Source organism: Megalobrama amblycephala, linkage group LG7 (assembly GCF_018812025.1).
Source record: "Megalobrama amblycephala isolate DHTTF-2021 linkage group LG7, ASM1881202v1, whole genome shotgun sequence".
In the NCBI taxonomy this organism is placed as follows: domain Eukaryota; kingdom Metazoa; phylum Chordata; class Actinopteri; order Cypriniformes; family Xenocyprididae; genus Megalobrama; species Megalobrama amblycephala.
Window position 1 is genome coordinate 35,972,176 of NC_063050.1, and position 20,892 is coordinate 35,993,067.

The following is a 20,892-nucleotide window of genomic DNA, read 5'->3' on the forward strand; positions in this document are numbered from 1 at the left end:
GTAAAACTTTTTTTTTTTTTTTTTGCTTTATGAGCAAAAATGAACTTAAAAAAAAAAAAAAAACAATCTGACAAATATTCCATGTCAGGCTTTACTTTTATTAATAATATTGAGATTTTTTTTTATTTTTTTTCTCCATTGTCATCTTGGAATGTAAATGACAGCAAATTAATTCTAAAAATTAAAAAAAAAAAACCCTCTTCCCAACTTCTCCAAGTGTTGGTTTGAATGCATACTGCAAAATCACAATTGGTCATACATTGTTATTGTGATGTTTGCTGAACCATCATGACTTGAGGTGACGTGTGTGTTAAAAACTGCAGTAACGCAATCAAGTTTTAAATATTCATTATTTTTTTTATATAGCAAACTGCTTCTAATGTTTCTCATAGGGATTGTTTATGTTCATGCAAAGCAGTTACTCAGGTTTACCTCTCCTGTCCATTTGATTTACTGAAGTCCTCTATCTTCTTTCCTCCACTTTAATCCCCCCCACCCCATGCTTCTCTTTGAATTTTGTAAACAGGATTGGAAGGAACCAGCAATGAAAGAATAATCAATAAATGCACAAAAACAGTAGTGAGAGTTAAGTATAGTGCATTTGTTTTCTCAACAAGAGTACTCTTATCTGGCATCCCGTAAATATGATCACAGTGAATTTGTAAGTGGGAGGTCATAGCAAGGGCAGTGTAAGTTCAGCGGCCGTCACTTTGAGTGTAGTTCTGCAATGACCGCAGTTTCACATCTGCCCTTAAGACCTCAGACTGCCTGGTGAGCACATCTGCCAAATATTCAACATAAACGGCTTTCAAGGCCACAATAATGAAATGCATTTACTATTAGGTTTATATGCTAAACAAGATGGGTACTGTGAGATAACCTTTTACAAATGATGAAACAGAAGACAGTGAACGTGATCACACTCATGTATTTATTTTATATCTCTATTTTGTTGAAATCAGCACACTGTGATGATTTTTCTAACACTGTTTTACCTATTGCACTTAATAGATGTGCTTATGAAATCTGTCCACAATAGTTATCACAGCCAAAGCCTGTGCTAATAATACTGGAGACATACAGCACCTTTAAAACCATTCTAGGTGCAATGGCACAAGATCAGTTTTCAGATGCCTTGAGAGATTTATTGGTTGTTACCGTCTGTACATATGGTATTAGACCATGTTTAGACCTTATGATTACTTTATTAAAGATTTACCATCAAGGGTTAGTTCACCTAAAAATGAAAATTCTCGCATTAAGTACTCACCCTCATGTCGTTTCACACTCGTAAGACCTTTGTTCATCTTCGGAAAACAAATTAAGATATTTTTGATCAAATTCGATGGCCCAGTGAGGCCTCCATTGCCAGCAAGAAAATTAACACTTTCAGATGCGCAGAAAGCTACTAAAGACATATTTAAAACAGTTCATTTGACTACAGACTACATTCAACCTTAATGTTATGAAGCGACGAGTATACTTTTTGCGAAAAAAAAAATATATATATAATGACTTTATTCAATAATATGTAGTGATGGAGGGAGATTTCAAAACACTGCTTCATGAAGCTTCAAAGCTTTACGAATCTTTTGTTTCAAATCAGTAGTTCGGAGCATGTATCAAACTGCTAAAGTCGCGGCCATTGAAATTTCGAAACACTTATGACATAATGAAACCTTGTTTACTGAAATCACGTGACTTTGGCATGATATACGCTCTGAACTACTGATTCGAAACAAAAGATTCGTAAAGCTTTGAAGCTCATGAAGCAGTGTTTTGAAATCTCTCATCACTAAGTATTGTTAAATAAAGTTGTTATTTTGTTTTGTTTTTTGTCGCACAAAAAGTTTTCTTGTCGCTTCATAACATTAAGGTTGAGCCAGTGTAGTCACATGTCTTTAGCTGGGCATTTGAAAGTGTTAATTATCTTGCTGGCAATGGAGACCTCACTGAGCCATCGGATTTTATCAAAAATATCATAACTTGTGTTCCGAAGATGAACGAAGGTCTTATGGGTGTGCACAAGGGTGAGTAATTAATGACAATTTTTATTTTTGGGTGAACTAACCCTTTCATTACTTCTCCCAGTTTGTCAACTAAACTGGTAGCAAATAGAAATCTTACACAGAGTCACTGTGTAGGCAGACTTCTTGTGTTATAGCTTTTTTTGAACATTTGAATAATGTTTAAGTATTGATTCTGAACCAATTGCATTGCTTGCTTTTGTATTATAAACTGAAAGGAAGAAGGAGAAAGAGTTCTGTGAGATTAATGCTGCTTCTTCTTGAAGAATTCATGAAAAGTGTTCACACACACACAAAAATAAGACAGTAAGATACTCTTCTGATTAGCTGCTGATTTATAGGTTAAATAGCACTAGGAGTCAAACTTTGTGGAGGAATTGTAGTGATTCTGATTTCATGCTCTAGTTTCATGCACTAGACTGGACAAATGGTTCTAATGATTTAAAAAGAAAGAGGATCTGGAAGGATCTGGGAATAAAATTCAAGTTTATCAGATGACCTGATTACGACAAAGAATCTCTATTACATGCCACTGCTAATTACAGTCACTTATTCCTTTCACATTTGCAGGAATCTTTTGGGTGCTTAGGAGAAAGGCCGGGAGGCTAAAAGGCTGGACCAATGTGTGTGAGAACAGCAAGTGGTATTGTTATAGGATAATCAGCTCCTGCCTCTAACTAAGGGGCTCACGTTTCACAGACAAAATCAGCTCAAAGTGGACTTCAAAACATGTTCATGCAGAGAGAAAAATATGGTTTTGGATAAGCTTTTTCACATGTCTGAAACACATGTGTGAAAAAGTGTAAAATATAATGGCCACACAATAACAAAGTCTCATTGTGGAGATTGTTGTTTTCTGTTAGCTTTTTCTACAGATGGTCTTGTGAATTTACATTCACACAGTTGAATTAATAAGCATGTTTAATTACAGAGCAGAGTTAATTTCAATGCTGTTTGCAAGCAGTTTAAACATATATACAAAGTCAATTTATTGTCAATCAATTTCTATTAATATATATCAATAATGTCAAATATCAAAATAGTTTAATAAATATATTAATCAAGATTTCCAACTATATTATAAAGTATTATAAAGTGTTACCAATAAGCTTACTGTTTATTTCCAAAAACTACACAACATTAAGTAATCAAGTGTTGAAGCATTAAAGTGGTTTAGTGTGGGAATGTAACTGCCAGCCAATCAGAATGCTGGGAACCTCCTCAGTCCTCAAGCACATGCAATATAAAATCTCAATCGACTGTGAGGTCTTCACAGTCATAAAAACACTAAAATGCTAGACTCGCTGACATTTCTATTTGAGAAATTCTTTCTCTTCTCAAACTTTAATCTTTTTAAAAGTCTATGGCAGGAGACGGAGGAGTGTCCAGTGAGATGTCCAATGCTCAGGAGAGGAGATCTTTTAGAGGTGCAGCGCACTCTCTTCATTCATTACGGCATCTATCTGGGCGAGAACAGAGTGGCGCACCTGATGCCTGACATCATGCCCATATTAACTAACGACAAACAGCTTATTAAACCAGTTGTCACAAACAAAAGACTCATTTTAGGCTGCATTTACAGAAACGCGAGTATACGCGTCGATTCGGTTGAAGATTTCGCGTATGGAGCACAGATATTGGTGAATGGTATGGATATGAAAATGAAGTGTCAAGCACTGGCGAGCGAGGATGTCGCGAGAAGAGCAGAGAAACTGGTCGGCGATATTCCGTACAGTTTATTATGGAATAACTGCGAACATTTCGTGACGTATTGCAGGTACGGGACACCTGTGAGCCAGCAGACAGAGAGGGTGAGTTCTCTTTAATACAAAACGTGGAAAATATAGCCTAGAACACACCTTCTGTTGTACATAATAATTAAAATGACCGAATTAATAATAATAGCCTATGTAGGCTATTGTAGAATTAATACCATGCTATCAAAATACCAATACTGGATCACAAATGCTAAAATAATAATAAATTATTATTATTATTATTATTTTTTTTTTTTTTTTAGCGCCTATAAAACCTAGGATTTTGAAAAATAATCAATCATTAGCCTGTTAATGATATCTTTAATTTTTTTCATTATTTATTTTATTATTTTTTTGCAGTTCTGTGACTGTCTGAAAACCATTATTCGGGACCAGAGAAGTGTGGCCCTAACTGTTGGGATGGGAGTGATGTACATCCTTTGCTTTGGCATGGCACCTTCAACTACATTACCCACAATCCTTATTCCCTTCATTCTGTGGATGGCTGGCTGAGAGACACTTTCAATACATCACATAAAACAATACAGTTAAAGGGGACAAATACACAACAATGCAATGCATCAGTGCAACAGTGGAATACGTGTATCATGCAAAGTCTGATTATGTAGTCAAGCAATGTTTGAGCATTGTTTGCATTTTGCCTTTCTATATGTTAAATGGTAAGCTTTATCATTTAAGAAGTTCATGAAAACATGCTATTAGCTCTACCTTGCTTTTAAAACACTTACTTAAAACAAATACTTAAAATTGGTAAAGCCAATATTGTTGTAGCTTAAAGTTACAGATTGCATGTATATACTGCTCACAGAAAGTGCCTTATGTATGCATTAAGCAAAAGTGTTAAACAGACGTGACAAATTTCACTGATCAGTTTTTTTTTTTGTACAATGGACTGTGATTTAAGACATACAGTATAGTTTTTTATTATTATTTTTAAGCTCTGACAATGCTTGATTGTGACTTTGTACAGTTTAAAATATGTATTTAATACCATAAGTTCCTAAACAAAAACCAGAATAAGAACATTTACCAGAATTTGAGGAATGTTAATAGTAGTTGTGTAAATAGTACTATTATTTCTGGTTACTGCTGTAAACAGTTGATTTATTACCATATTTTCATCAAAATAAAGCCAAAATGGTTGAATTCAAAACATGTTTGACTTGTTTTTAGGTCAGGTCAAAGTTCTGTGTTCATGAAATGAATAAAAAATAAAATAAAAAGATAGAATGTAAAAAAAGTAGACTGTGATTGTCAATATTCACAAAAAGTGAATTGTATTTAGAAAGTAGTAGTGTTTGGGTCTAAAGCAGTGGTTCTCGGCATTGGTAAAGACAATATTAAGATACCCCTCATGTAGGGTGCCCCTACATATTTTCTCTGGTTCTCCTGCTGTAATGATGAATAAGCTTCTTGTTTTCAAATATATTATTACCAGAAACAAGAAGTGGCCATAGATTTTTTTTTTTTTTTTTTTTTTTTTCAATTACGTACCTTTCAAGAACTGTATTTTCTGAAAAATCAGTTGTTGATGGGACAAATTAAAAAAGTAAAAAAATATAAATTATATTTGCCCACTCAACAACAAGACAATAAGTTATACATTTAACATGTTGTTTTATAGTTTTTATTATTATAGTTTTTATTATTATTATTTTATTATTTTTTACATTTAAGTTTATTTTGATTATTTTTATATCAGCAAATAGCCCACCAAAGGCTAATTACACTAACTACGCCCACCTGGTGGACAGAGCAGCCGGAAGAGTAAAAATGCTCAATTTAGCTTTTGATGCAACCAACCAGAGTTTTCATGATCCCATTCTTCTCCCTATTCCTATTTCAAATTGTCAAAGCTCAATTTGTTAACATGCTAAAAACCCTTCTTGCACTTTTGAGGACACCTATGGTTAGGGGTATTTGTAAGGGTGGGCTTTAAGGATTGGGACAAGTAGGTCCCATTAAGGCAGCATCCATTTAGGATTTTGATAAATATGACCATACATGTCATGTTGCAGGAAGGAAAGAGTAGATGAAGCGTGGATCTAAGTGCAGCCTCTTTTGGTTGGCCATGAGGAGCTGTAGACCCAATGGAGTGGTCAGCAGAAAATAGGCCCACAGTGGAACCAGTGGAGTTGATGACCATGGCAGCGCCGGAGGGATGGAGATACAGTGCACAGCATAAATGAGTACACCCCCTCTGAAACTTCTGAAAGTCAGCAATTACTCAATTACTTAGAAGATATGTTAGGGTTCTTTAGAGATATAATGTTCCAGCAAGTCTGCTTAATCAATTACCAAAGAAGCATGTCAAAATTATTCAGGAAAATAAGATTTTCTTATCAAGGTGATAAAATGTTGTGTAGCAAAAATGAGTACACCCTCCTAAAAGTTACTAAATAAAATGAAATAAAAATTTTCTGGTGTAAGTTTAAGGCAATGTTTGATCAACAGGTAAGTATGTTGAACCAAAACATTTAAAGAGAAGTAATTTCTTGACAATTAAAAGTGTTATATAGCCCACTGAATCATTCTCAGACTTAATGCTGACAACAATGGAAGCACTTGGGAGAGAACTGTCAGGAGACTTATTTCTTAGCACAAAAGAAGACAGTGCTACAAGAGGATTGCCAAATCACTGTTTTAAGTGTGAAAATATAGCAAAAATAACACAGAAATTCAAAAACAATGGACTTGTGACAAGACCCCTGAAATAATAAGGCCTTCATTTTAAGCTTTCATTTAGTGATGAGGGATTTTTTTGCTAGACAAAGAGCAGAAGAAATACCAAGCGAGTGTCTCAGAGCCAGCAAAAGCTATGAAAAGAGTGACTGTTTATCTCACAGAGTAAGACGCAGCCTGCAGAAATGACATGCATAGTTGTTGTTCTAACTGGAACTACTTACTGTAGCCAAAGCACAATAAAGTCAGTTAGCCATTTCCAAAGCCCATATTTACAAAATATAGATTCTGGGAATCTATACTCTGGTCTCATAAGACCAAATCAATCTTTTTGGATTTAACAGCATCCAAAATGTTATGGTGTTGCTAGAGGAGGAGTACAGTTAGAAGTGCCTGGTTCCCACAGTAAAGTTCAGTGGTAGTAAAGCTCTTATATAGGGATGTATAAGTGCTGAAGGTGTGAGGGAGTTGTGCTTTATCAATGCTGTCATGAATTCCCACACCACTGTGTAATTTAATACACAAACTTGAAACAGAAGATGTTACCCTTTCCTCATTCCCTGCAATGTTGGGTATTTTTTCAACATGACAATGAGGTTATGCATTCTCCCAAGGAGAATTCAATCTTCTGTGGACATGTATTGCACTCAATCTTAACATTCTTGAGCGCCTGTGGGAGATTCTGTAGAGATGAGTTGAGCAACACTCCCTATTAAAGGAGCTCATCATCCAGGAGTTAAACAGGACAGATGTGACAACTTGTCATGAACTTGTTCACTCCGTATCAAGAAAGGTCAGAGCAGTATATTCAAAATTATGGAGGGCATACTAAGTGCTAGAATATTATGCATTTGTTGAATTAAATCTAGGGTGTAATCATTTCTGCAATCCTTATTTTAAACAAAATTGGCTAATTTACTTATTTTATAGCTATCAATTACATATATTTCTCAGTTTTTATTATGTACTGTATATGTTTAATACATTTTAGTTTTGCCATCTTTCCATTAATTGATTTAGTAATTATAAAGAAAATACATATTTTGTATTTGTTTAGAGGGGGTGTACTCATTTATTTATTTATTGGTGGAGACCAAGGCAGAGCTGGAGAAACTGAAATGAATCCAGGAGACTGGAGGACTGCGGTGGAGCCGGTGGGACAGATATATATATATAATGACAGAGCCAAAGGGATGGAGGACCATGGTGACACCAAAGGGGTGGAGGGCCAAGGCGCAGCTGCGGGACCTTAAGTCTATTGCGAAATCAATGGAAAGACGAGGGACCACGGTAGGGCCAGCAGGATGGAGAACAATAGTAGAGCCAAGGGGTTGGAGAGCTGTGGTGGAGCCGAGGTATCGGAGGGACTACAAGGGGAATGACAACAAACAAACAAACACAAGAGGTGCCATTTTTTAAATAAAATTGAAATACCGTTTCTTCTTGTGACAAACAGCCACATGCTGCGAAACAAGAACAAGACCTGCTGTATGTCCTCCATTGTTGTTTACTGTGTTGCTTTCTTCTTTTTAGCCCGAGAATGACATTGATCGCTACTGTCCTGCATACATCACGCCTATCAAGTAACTGTACTGTTAGCGGTGGAAACACAAGCCGGATCAGAGTTTACCATCATGAATTGTACTGAACTGTACTGTCCTGTCCTGTACCCCTCAGTGGAAACGAGTCATAAGAATCGAGGTAGTCCAACAGGCCGGATGGAACCAACAAACTGAGATTGAGACAAATGGCTATATATACAAAAGATAAAATGAGAAACCAGTGGTTTCTAGTTAGAGGCGGCAAAGTTACACGCAAAGTTTCACTACTACCAATGATATGCTGAATATGCATGATAGCATAGTTAAGATGGTATAAATAGAAAAATAATAATGCCTCATATACAGGTGCTGGTCATATAATTAGAATATCATCAAAAAGTTGATTTATTTCACTAATTCCATTCAAAAAGTGAAACTTGTATATTATATTCATTCATTACACACAGACTGATATATTTCATATGTTTATTTCTTTTAATTTTGATGATTATAACTGACAACTAAGGAAAATCCCAAATTCAGTATCTCAGAAAATTAGAATATTGTGAAAAGGTTCAATATTGAAGACACCTGGTGCCACACTCTAATCAGCTAATTAACTCAAAACACCTGAAAAGGCCTTTGAATGGTCTCTCAGTCTAGTTCTGTAGGCTACACAATCATGGGGAAGAATGCTGACTTGACAGTTGTCCAAAAGCCGACCATTGACACCTTGCACAAGGAGGGCAAGACACAAAAGGTCATTGCAAAAGAGGCTGGCTGTTCACAGAGCTCTGTGTCCAAGCACATTAATAGAGAGGCGAAGGGAAGGAAAAGATGTGGTAGAAAAAAAAGTGTACAAGCAATAGGGATAACCGCACCCTGGAGAGGATTGTGAAACAAAACCCATTCAAAAATGTGGGGGAGATTCACAAAGAGTGGACTGCAGCTGGAGTCAGTGCTTCAAGAACCACTACGCACAGACGTATGCAAGACATGGGTTTCAGTTGTCGCATTCCTTGTGTCAAGCAACTCTTGAACAACAGACAGCGTCAGAAGCGTCTCGCTTAGGCTAAAGACAAAAATGACTGGACTGCTGCTGAGTGGTCCAAAGTTATGTTCTCTGATGAAAGTAAATTTTGCATTTCCTTTGGAAATCAGGGTCCCAGAGTCTGGAGGAAGAGAGGAGAGGCACACAATACACGTTGCTTGAGGTCCAGTGTAAAGTTTCCACAGTCAGTGATGGTTTGGGGTGCCATGTCATCTGCTGGCGTTGGGCCACTGTGTTTTCTGAGGTCCAAGGTCAACGCAGCCATATACCAGGAAGTTTTAGAGCACTTCATGCTTCCTGCTGCTGACCAACTTTATGGAAATGCAGATTTCATTTTCCAACAGGACTTGGCACCTGCACACAGTGCCAAAGCTACCAGTACCTGGTTTAAGGACCATGGTATCCCTGTTCTTAATTGGCCAACAAACTCGCCTGACCTTAACCCCATAGAAAATCTATGGGGTATTGTGAAGAGGAAGATGCAATATGCCAGACCCAACAATGCAGAAGAGCTGAAGGCCACTATCAGAGAAACCTGGGCTCTCATAACACCTGAGCAGTGCCACAGACTGATATACTCCATGCCATGCCACATTGCTGCAGTAATTCAGGCAAAAGGAGCCCCAACTAAGTATTGAGTGCTGTACATGCTCATACGTTTCATATTCGTACTTTTCAGTTGGCCAAGATTTCTAAAAATCCTTTGTTTGTATTGGCCTTAAGTAATATTCTAATTTTCTGAGATACTGAATTTGGGATTTTCCTTATTTGTCAGTTATAATCATCAAAATTAAAAGAAATAAACATTTGAAATATATCAGTCTGTGTGTAATGAATGAATATAATATACAAGTTTCACTTTTTGAATGGAATTAGTGAAATAAATCAACTTTTTGATGATATTCTAATTATATGACCAGCAGCTGTACCTCATAATTACTATAAGCATGTAAGTGAGATCCATAACATTTCTTATTGAAAGATTTGTTTGGTTTTGGGTCTTAAATAACAGAAGTGCAAAGCCACACTTCTTGTGAAATACTCTCATCAGCAATGTGCATCCAGGCAGGCCTACCCCTGACCAAAGTTGTGTGTGTAAAAGAGTATATAAATGACAAACTGTTATGATACATTTGAATTTAACTCTTTGTAGCATCCTGATGGTCAAGGTACAAACATACAAACATACAAGTGTTCTGTTCAACTTATTTCATTGAGTAAGCATTATACAACCACTCAGCATTAATCTCACTCTTGACCCAGGACTTTTACCTCCAGGTAATTAAGACTGACTTATTCAGCAGGCCATTTAATATCTATTCAGACACAATGTGGCTTATATAAAACTTGTGAAATCACCTTGTTGTAGTCAACATGTGATGCCGAAAAGCTGCTTAATTAAACGAACCACATCACTCCTCCCAGAGTAGATCAAATAAATTGAGTAGCTGTGAAGTGAACCTCACTGTCCACTGCCTTCCACCATGATCGCTCTCAGATTGTTTAATTTGTTCTTCATCACCTCAACACTGGAGGATGAGTGTAAAGAAGACAGAGGGATGAAAACTTACGATATCTCCCTTTACAAGCGTGGTGACCTTTTGGTGGTATCCAGGACTCTTTTCAAACATTTTGGAATCTACTTAGGTGAAGGTCGCATAGCTCATTTTATCCCAGACATCCTACCAGTGTTCACTAAAGAAAAGTCCATTGTTGCGAAGATGGTGACCAACAAAAGACTCATTTTTGGAGTTTTGGCCAAGGCAGCCAGTGTTCGTGTAGACTCTTTGGCTGATTTTGCATATGGTGCTCAGATTCAGGTCAATAGTACAGATAGTATGGTCAGTGTACAGCCACTGAATGGTGAGGAAGTGGCACAGCGGGCAGAGAAGCTGATTGGATCTTTCTCGTACAGCTTACTGTGGCACAACTGCGAACACTATGTCATGTTTTGCCGCTATGGTGTTGCATTTAGCTTCCAAACCTTCCAGGTAAGAACTAAACAGGGCTGATGTATAGACAATGTGGAATATAGATACAAGAGTTTGGTGTTGTTGTTGGTAAGATTTTTTAAGTCTCTTATGCTCACCAAGGTTGAATTTATTAGACTAAAAATAAATATTGTGAATTATTATTACAATTTAAAACAGCTGTTTTCTATTTTAATATACTTTACATGTAATTTATTCCTGTGATAGCAAGAATTTTCAGCATCATTACTCCAGTCTTCAGTGTCACATGATCCTTCAGAAATCATTCTAATATGCTGATTTGGTGCTCAAAAAAACATTTTTTAATATTATCAATTTTGAAAACAGTTCTGCTGCTTAATATTTTTGTGGAAACCATGATAATTTTTTTTTCAGGATCTTTGAAAATAGAAATCTTTTGTAACATTATAAATGTCTTTCCTGTCACTTTACTGTTTACTGTTCAATTTAATGTATCTTTGCTGAAGTCTTTCCGTCGTTGAAACACTGATTATGCGATTACATGAGATACATTTCAGTAAGTTGTACTGTATCTTTCAACATACCTTCAGATGTTCATTCAAGTTTATTCTTTAACTAGTATAAGCTATTAAAGAGAAAGAGATGATCGCGTTCACTCGCGCTCTGCGCTGCCACCTGCTACCGTGGGTGGTGTATTGCGGTTTTTCGGTTTGGTTTGAATATTGTTACATCCCTACTTGAAATACAACATCAGAACAGTGTTTTGAGGTGTGGTAACCATAGTATAAGTGGAATAATTGAATCTGGGTCATTTAATTCTTAGAAAATAATGCACTTACCGCATTACCACCTCAGGTGTGCATTATTTTCTAATAATTAAATGGCCCGTCGTCAATTATTCCTTACAAAAAATATGTCTGATAAAGACCTCTTTGCATCAGAATATTTTACATGAATTAATGAATTAATTAATCTTATTTAGAAATGAAAAAAATAACATACATCTGACATCTTTTTGGAGTATTATGTGTTGTGAGAGTATGCAGTTAACTGGCAGTACGTAATAGGACGTTTGTGTCATGCAGGAAATCTATGAGCCTGAAAATAGCATTTAAGTTTAATGGCATAGCTAATCTTTACATAAGTGGTGACATTAAGAACGAATACTTTTAAGCTTCTTGAGTTTTATGTGTTGACATGACAGTCACACTTTAAAGCCTCCCGCTGCATTTATTTACTTGTCCATTTTTGTTTTCAAATTCCAAGCAGGATTTCACAATTTCCTCCTACAAGTACAGATTATCTCCTATTTGAATATGTCAGTGAACTCTTCCCCTCATGATTTATTCCCCATAAATAGAGCTGAGAAAAGACAAAAAAAGGCATCTTGTGTAGTAACCTTTTGTTGTAACCTTAACCACATGTGCTATGAAAAGCTGCTGAATGCAACAAACAAACAGGATAACTTTCAGAGCACAAAAGCCTAGTCTGAGCAATAACAACATTATGAGTCTTGTATTTGGATCCAAACAGCTATAGAGCTTCTTGCTGCTATATATGAAAATTATATTCAATCAGTTACTGTATTATAGGTAACATATGGACTAACAATGACGGTATGGTACAGTATAGCAATCTTCAGTTTAATGTTAATTTTCCCATCTATTAATACATTTTTTTTTTCACACTTCATGTTGTATAAATTATTATTAGATTAAATATTATGAATGAACATGAAGTACTATAAAAACTGAATATTCATAAATTAAAACTAGAACTAGTTCATTGTTAGTGAATTATTTAATGCATCAACCAATGTTAACGAATTGAATCTTTTTGTAAAGTGTTATCAAAAAACATATTTTATACAACAGCATTTAATAAAATAATGTAAAATCAGCATGGTTCTTTTTCTATTCAAATTGTTATGAGAATCATGTTACATTTAAAATAATAAAAACCTAAATTGTATACTCCAGTATACTCCAATATATTTTGCATTTTGCAATAGCATCAAACAATAGTAGCAGCACCATCTAGTGGACAGTCATAAAGCATGACCTTACACAGTGAAAGAATCATCCGTTTGTGAAACCTGCAGCAAAGGTTCCTTATACAGAACACATCTTATTCCACACTAAACAATTCCTCTCCCTTCTCTTTCAGTTCTGCAAAACTGTAAGGACAATTCTCTTAAGCAGGAAGATGGCCTTCCTGTCAGCTATAATCGGGGTCTTCATCATTTTATATCTAGGCGCTATGACACCTTTCACCACCCTCCCCATTGTCATCATCCCCTTTACCATCTGGATGGCATCTTGAAGACACTCCGGGTGGAATTTGTCCTTTAATGTTTAAAGAGCCACAAAAGCATCAAGGCATTTACTCTGTCAACGACTGCCATTCAGGCTACAAAATATCTTGGTATCTGCACAATATGTGTCTGCACACTATAAATGTTACAAGGAGTGGTGATGATGGATTGATGGATGATTATCACTTTCATTTAACAATTTTAGCACTATTTTTGTAATAAATAAAAACTTTAAAAAAACAACACACTATTAGAAACAACACACTATTGTCTATGTTTAATGTGCACCATGATCGCAAGACATCTGCCACTGCCCACAGCAGAATTGTAACACTGGAAAGAGTGAAAAAGTAAACGAGAGAGGAAATCTGTCACTGGGTATGACTGAAGGAAACAAACAAAACATCAGAAAAAAGAAAAGAAGAAAATCAAAAGCAATATAAAAAATGTAGTAATAATTCATACTAATTCTATTCAGCAATTGTGGATTACAAAGGAACAGTAAGAAATATTTGAACAGTCCTGAGAAGTACCATGATGTAGTCAGAAAGAACAGTAATGTGGATAATTATGATGAATGGCAGTTAATGGAGAGATGCTGCAGACAGTGTTTACATACACTGAGCCTGGATCTAGTCCTGCTTTGTTAAATTCAATGCAGGGGGAAATTCTTACTGCATCCACTTAAACAGGTAATATCAGGCTTGTTTGTTTGCAGTTATAATATCATCCTTCAAGTTATTTTTTAGACTGTGCAGAAAGGTAATATTTCACATTTGTATTAAGGGGATGCATTATTTGCAAGAAACAAATTTTTAAGTTGATTATGATTTGCAATCTCACTTTGACTATATGACAGATATATTTTTTTATATTTAATGGTGTTATATTTTTACCCTGAAGTAAAACAGCTAACAGCACTATGGATCACTGGATTAACATCAGAAAACAACACAGAACAACAGAAGCAGTGCTTTAGGGAGCTGGTTATTTCTGTCATTGTGTTCTCTGTAGTGTTGTTGCACTGCTGCTATTTATGGCAATTTGCCTGGCTGGACATTTACCTCAATCTCCCTGCGGAAGTGAATAAAAATCTATAGTAATTAATTACACAGCCAATCAATGACTAAAGCTGGCATCTCAGCTCTATTAGAAACCTATTGCACTGAGATTTAGGGGGGTCTTACTGCACATAGATGTCATAGCAACCAAGCTGCAATTATTGCTTCAACAACCTATAGTATATGAGAAGAAAACATGAGAAAACACATCACAAGGCAGATTTCCTGTGGTATGAGCTTCTGGATGAGATGGATCAGGGATGGCAGACATAGGAAAGCTCTTCAGACAGTTGTTCGTCCATTTACTAATAACATGCTGTGGGGTTTGATGTTAATTCTGTGCCAAGAATATTAAAGAAGATAGACTCTGTATAAATAGACTCTTCTTTTAAGGAAAATTATTCATGGTATTTCATTATCAACAATCAAACATACAAAGTTATGATTTTATATAAATATATATATAATGGATCCACTCAAAATGAAATATATTTCATTTCATATATTTCTATATCTCTAGGGCTAGGCTATCAAGCTCTACAAAGTACATAAAGACTTTGTAAAAGTAATTCATATAAATCAAGCTGTATAATCTAAGTCTTCTGAAGATACATGATTGCTTTATAGATGTAATTTAGGCTTTTATTAAACATTGATCACCACAAATAAATAGATCATATCAGATATGGTAAAAGGACGTTAATTTGTGTGCTTGTTTGTCACAAAAATGATGAGAGAATATTCATTTGTGCTCCAAAGATGAACAAAAGTCTTATGAGTTTGCAACATGACATGAGGGTGAGTAAATAATGAATTTGGGTGAACTTGGGTGAACTATCCCTTTAATGTTCTTGGTCTTACTGTGAACAATTGATTGGTGCGTGTTATTCCAGAGGAAAAAAACAAAATGATTCTTAAACAAAATGTATTTGCTCTTCCTCTGGGTTGCAGATGGCAATCCATGTTGACTTTATCCTTAATCAATGTCCTTTATGAAGCACAGCACAACTAATCTAACTTCTTCGCAAAAGAGTAAATGGCTTTAAAAAAAAAAAACCTTATGGGAAAAAAAAAAATCTATGACACAATCAAATTCAAATTTGAAAGTGAAGCAATGGTGGACAAGAATTGGAAAATGCTAAATCACTCAGATATTCAATGCTGTGATATTTAAGTGGAGAGTGAGACAAGAATAAATAACATTTTTAGTCTCAGTGCAGCACAGCATGGTTGAGAATATTAATGCTTGGGCAGTTTGTGAATTTTTAGATTGAATTATTGCATGCATTAGTCTGGTTCCCAAAAGCTTCCCTGTGAAAGATCATAATTGCTGTCTCACTTAGAAACAAAACCTAATGGAATACATTTTTGAGGTTCTTATGTCTCTGTTTCTTATGTATAAAGTGGCTGGCAGGTTACAACTATCACTGATTAAAACTTTTACTGTATCAGGTCCTTATTACATTCAGTAATAATTATCACAATCACAATATAATACATACTACATCATCCCACGAAGCTGTACTCCATCAGATGAAGCCATGTAATACAAGGTAATTATTCTAAAATACCAACGTTAATATGTATTTTTAAAAAGAAAGGCATGGTGACGCCATCAATACTTGACAACAGACAAGATCAGATCTTATGGCCTAAAGCAACAAAATGCAAATATTGCTAAGGCCATTATTCAGTTCATTCTGTTTAAATTGAAAAGGTCTGTCAACAAAATGGGATGAGTCTTATCTTGATTGTAGACGTCATGTGTCCATTTCTACCTGATGTAGATCAGGAGGATAGACATTTGTCCTTTTGTCTTAATGATTACATTTCCTGACATTTGAAACCCTCTTTGTACATGTATCTGCAAAGCTCAGCTGACAATGGAAAAAAAAAAAGCTATGAAAACAATGCTGAAAAAATTAAGGATACAATGATGACATTATTCATGAGTTAATTAACCATATATTACTGCAGTTATCAGAAAAAAATGGATAGGCTAATTGAGTTCTTTTCATGTTAGTAAATTTTCTTAACACTATGTAATAACTTTAATTAACATTAGTAGAGAGGATTAGCATAAATTACTTAGACTGGTACTTAACAGATAATCAAAGATTTAAATGTCAAGATCCTTAGATTCATTTATTTTAATAAGAATTATGAATTAACAATTATTTTTTCATAAACCTCTGATCTATTATATTTGTAATTATAAAGCAAACTGTGGCTCATTATGAAGTCCGATGTCAATCAACAATCTCGCGAGTAGCCTACTGGTGGATTTGCGCACGTAAAGAACATGCAGAGGCAGCCTGTAGATTCTCAGCAGACTCTCAGGGAAGCGGTCCTTACCCTTTCAATGCATCAAATTGATTCGGACTCGTGTTATTGACACTTCTTGAGGTCTGTCGTAGGGTTTTGCACGATAATGTTGGCATGGATTTGGTCTATTTTTTTCTTCTGACAGATATACGTACGTGAGCTTCTGTGGCAGGAAACTTCACATCATAAAGAAGGTAAGACACTTTAAAGTCTTAAATTACTTTATTCGAAAGCTTATTCAAGTTTATGCACGTCTTTGTATATAATTTAATGACCGCATGTTATTAGTGTCAGTAAATTACCAATAGGTTAAAACGTGCATTTAACATTATATATATATATATATATATATATATATATATATATATATATATATATATATATATATATATATATATATGTGTGTGTGTGTGTGTGTGTATGTGTGTGCAAAAACCCTACTAATGTTTTACAAATGATAAATATACGTACGAACCTTTGATTGATTTATTTATTTATTCATATAAACTATGAATTAACATGTTTAGATTAATCAAATATGAAAACATTATGCTATAAATCGATAATGCATATAATTTTTATACAATAAAATAAGATCCACTTTAACACTAAAGTGACATAGTTATATTACATGTACATACTGTAGTAATAGCATTAAATTATGCATAATTACAAGTAACTAAGCTAAACCGTAACACTATAGTAAGTACATATAGTTAATAACTGTGTAATTACACTGTAATAACGCAGCCTAAAATAACCTAAAATCCTTGTACCTCCATAATTTATCATTCTTAAAAAAAATTATCATTGAATGATATAATGTAATAACAGGGCATCCAGTATCTTTTGTCTGAATTTTGTTTTGAATACACTATTTAAATTTTCACTTTACTCTTTTTTTTTTTTTTCAGAGTAAGTGACTAAAGTGAACATGGATATAAGAACCGAAATGAACATATCTGAAGACGAAACCCTGAACTCCTTAATTCAGTCCACAAACTGTTGTACACCAGCCACTATTCAAGTTGAGGGTGTCTTAGATGGTCTGGAAGACAGTACAAAACTGGTGGGTGTTCAGGTGATATTGATTTTGGCATACAGCACCATCATCGTCTTTGGTGTGACCGGGAACTCTTTGGTCATATATGTTGTGTACAAGTTTCGAAATTTACACACAGTTACTAACTATTTCATTGTCAACTTGGCTGTAGCAGACTTGTTGGTCAACACATTGTGTCTACCTTTTACTTTGATGTACACTCTCTATGGAGAATGGAAATTCGGACAGGTGATGTGCTACCTGCTGCCATATGCACAAGGCTTAGCGGTCCACGTTTCGACCATCACGCTCAACGTTATAGCGCTGGACAGGTACCGTAGCATTGTCTACCACATGGAAACCAAGATGTCCAAAGACATGTGTATAGTCGTGATTGTGATCATATGGGTGGCAAGCGCGATCCTTGCCAGTCCTCTAGCTATCTTCCGTGAATATGTGACCTTTGACCTATCACCTGAGCAGACAATTCAGGGTTGCGCAGAGAAGTGGCCTGGAAGTAGCACAGATGGGACAATCTACAGCATCGCCATGTTTTTCCTGCAGTACGGGCTGCCACTGTCTATCATTTCTTTTGCGTACACTCGAATCTGGCACAAGCTTAGAAATCACGTCAGCCCCGGCGGTGGCCGTAGCGACCGTCATCAACGGCGGCAGAAGACGACGAAAATGCTTGTGGCTGTAGTGGTAGTCTTCACCGTTAGCTGGCTGCCCTTTCACGCCTTCCAGCTGGCTGTGGATATTGATAGCAGTGTACTGGAAATGAAAGACTTCAAATTGCTCTATACAGCTTTCCATATTGTAGCCATGTGCTCCACCTTTGCCAATCCCATCCTTTATGGCTGGATGAACAGGAACTATAGAAGATCTTTTGTGGCCGTGTTCAAGTGTGGAAGGTTAAATAACGGAATGAGAAAAGTTTGTAGCAGTGAGGCAGTAAGTGAGAAATGTACACGCAATAAGCAAAACGCAATCAGTGTTGTCTTTAAAGAAGAAAACACTCTGCTGTGATGGCCATTTGCTTTTGAGATTTCAAAACACAAAATGTGAACATAATAAGGACAAATATTCAAAAAGTCTACTGTAAAGAAGGACTGTAAGTAAATCTAAGACTGAACACTCTACAAATTGCCTAATATTTTATATATGAGACAATTGTGGTGAATTTGTGACTAAACACTCAGTTTGTATTTTGTTGTTAAAATGTATTATGTATTTTGTTATATTTGGAATTAGCATTTGATCTGTAAAAAAAGTCAGTGAGACGGGGATCTCGTGTTAAGAATATTGTAGTTTTTCTGTTTGTTTCCTGTGAAAATAAACGTGATTTTACGTAAAATGGCTCCCAAAGCATTAAAAAGGCAGCAGTAGGAAGACATCAGGGCAAGTTGGAATCAAATATTTGCATTTGATCCTGTCTATAACTTACAATCTTGTGAATGTGACTTGACAGATCATCAAAAGTACAAAAATAATTTCTCACAGTGCAGTAGGTAAGTCAATTTTTTTTTCTTTCCTTTTTTTCTTCAATGTATGATTTCAATTCTATAGAGAAATATGTATTATAGTCATAAAGTATTTGCTTGGTTGTCTCTACAGCTTACTTTAATTTAATATATTGGTACCTTGAAAGCTGGTCTTAAACAAGTTTAACAAAAGTATAAAAGGTTTATACAAAAATGCTGTGTGTGAATCAACAAATTCGTTGGGCAGCGAGGCAGCAAGCCAGCTGCTTTCTGTTTCAGACACCCCATGTCTCGCAGGTAATTAGGTTACATAGCCTCTAATACTGCACATTGTTCACAATACGACTCTAGGATCACAAGCAATGAAATACTGCACCATTTTGATTCTAAGAGTGTTCCCTTCTAAAAACCGAATACTCATTAAAAAAAACAAAATTCAAAAACTCAAAATTAAGTCTTAAGTTAATTTAACAGGAACAAGTCTGGCTGGTGGGATGTTGTCTCAGCTTGTCTTTTATGGAGATTCAAGTTCCATATTGGACAAGGATCATGTGCAATGACAACCCCTATTATTTGGAATTATAAGATCATAAAATAACATTTTTTTAGTATTATGAAATGACAATTTTATTAGTTGCAATAAAGAGAGGGATTGTGAAATTTTGCCCACCAGACAGACTAAAACAATAAATATGGTTTACAAATGGAATGTATTCCATCAAGATCAGTATTCCTAATTCTGATAGCCACTGGGGCCCATAAAAGATCAATCAACCGACAGGAACAGACCAATCAATACTTACTGAGCAACAACATAAAAATAGAATAAGAGGGTCTGAGTATTGATCCTGTCAATTACTGTCCTGCCCGTCTTTGAATGTCCCAAAAGCCACTTCTATTATATCTGCAATTCACAAGTGAATCCCTGTCTCTGCACAAAACTATTTATCTACATACATCATTGCATTAGGGATTTTATTTCAAGCAGATGGCTTTTAGCCTCAAAGCTTAGGCATGTGCTTTACCATTAGTGCCATCTCTTAGTCATTCATTGCTGATTTGCCCATATGCCACAATAAACTAACATCAAAGACACTATACCGCAAAGGATTCCAGGCACAGAAGCTTGTAACGATCGACCCTATCAGTGAAAGGTCCTAGTACTCACCTTCCTTATTTAACTGTGGATGCCAAATTGCTTTAGTGTTAAGGTCTTTGACGCCATAAGCAACACGGGGGTAAATAAAGGTTATTATACTATACTTTCTAGAGCAGGACATTGATGGGTGGGGCAAAATGTGCAGATGGTTTGTTCTTAGGAAAACTCATGCTTTGTTGAAACGTTAATGCACCATTTATGAAGATGACAGACTTTGCTGAAGTGATCTCTTCAGAGGTAGTCAAAGTATAGAGTCAAACTAAAATTTATTCAGACACCTTGAACATATCATTCATTAATACAGTTTATTCACTAGTTTAAAAAAATGGTAATAAAAGATGACAAGATCTCAGAGTTAAACTGTGTCAGAAAACATTAATCTTAATTATGTCAGTGATGTGGGTGAAGAGAAGATTAATGTGTTTATATATAATGTTTTAACATCTTAATTATATTTTTATAGAAATAATATATTT

At 35.4% G+C, this 20,892-nt stretch overlaps 3 protein-coding genes across 3 annotated transcripts; all 3 read left to right on the top strand.

Annotated features, from left to right (window-relative positions):
• Window positions 1-3,267: 3,267 nt before the first annotated feature.
• lrata (lecithin retinol acyltransferase a) lies at window positions 3,268-4,958 on the top strand. The gene is made up of 2 exons (XM_048197233.1): window positions 3,268-3,838; window positions 4,145-4,958. Exons 1-2 carry the CDS (start codon window positions 3,320-3,322, stop codon window positions 4,295-4,297), a joined length of 672 nt encoding a protein of 223 aa, XP_048053190.1. The 5' UTR covers window positions 3,268-3,319; the 3' UTR covers window positions 4,298-4,958.
• A 5,231-nt stretch (window positions 4,959-10,189) lies between these two features.
• On the top strand, window positions 10,190-13,450 carry si:dkey-30k22.5 (lecithin retinol acyltransferase family protein). Its single transcript, XM_048195509.1, has 2 exons — window positions 10,190-11,070; window positions 13,198-13,450. The coding sequence occupies exons 1-2, from the start codon at window positions 10,564-10,566 to the stop codon at window positions 13,351-13,353; spliced, it is 663 nt and encodes a 220-aa protein (XP_048051466.1). The 5' UTR covers window positions 10,190-10,563; the 3' UTR covers window positions 13,354-13,450.
• A 3,309-nt stretch (window positions 13,451-16,759) lies between these two features.
• On the top strand, window positions 16,760-19,124 carry npy2r (neuropeptide Y receptor Y2). Its single transcript, XM_048197241.1, has 2 exons — window positions 16,760-16,925; window positions 17,646-19,124. The coding sequence occupies exon 2, from the start codon at window positions 17,666-17,668 to the stop codon at window positions 18,800-18,802; it is 1,137 nt and encodes a 378-aa protein (XP_048053198.1). The 5' UTR covers window positions 16,760-16,925; window positions 17,646-17,665; the 3' UTR covers window positions 18,803-19,124.
• The last annotated feature ends 1,768 nt before the right edge of the window (window positions 19,125-20,892 follow it).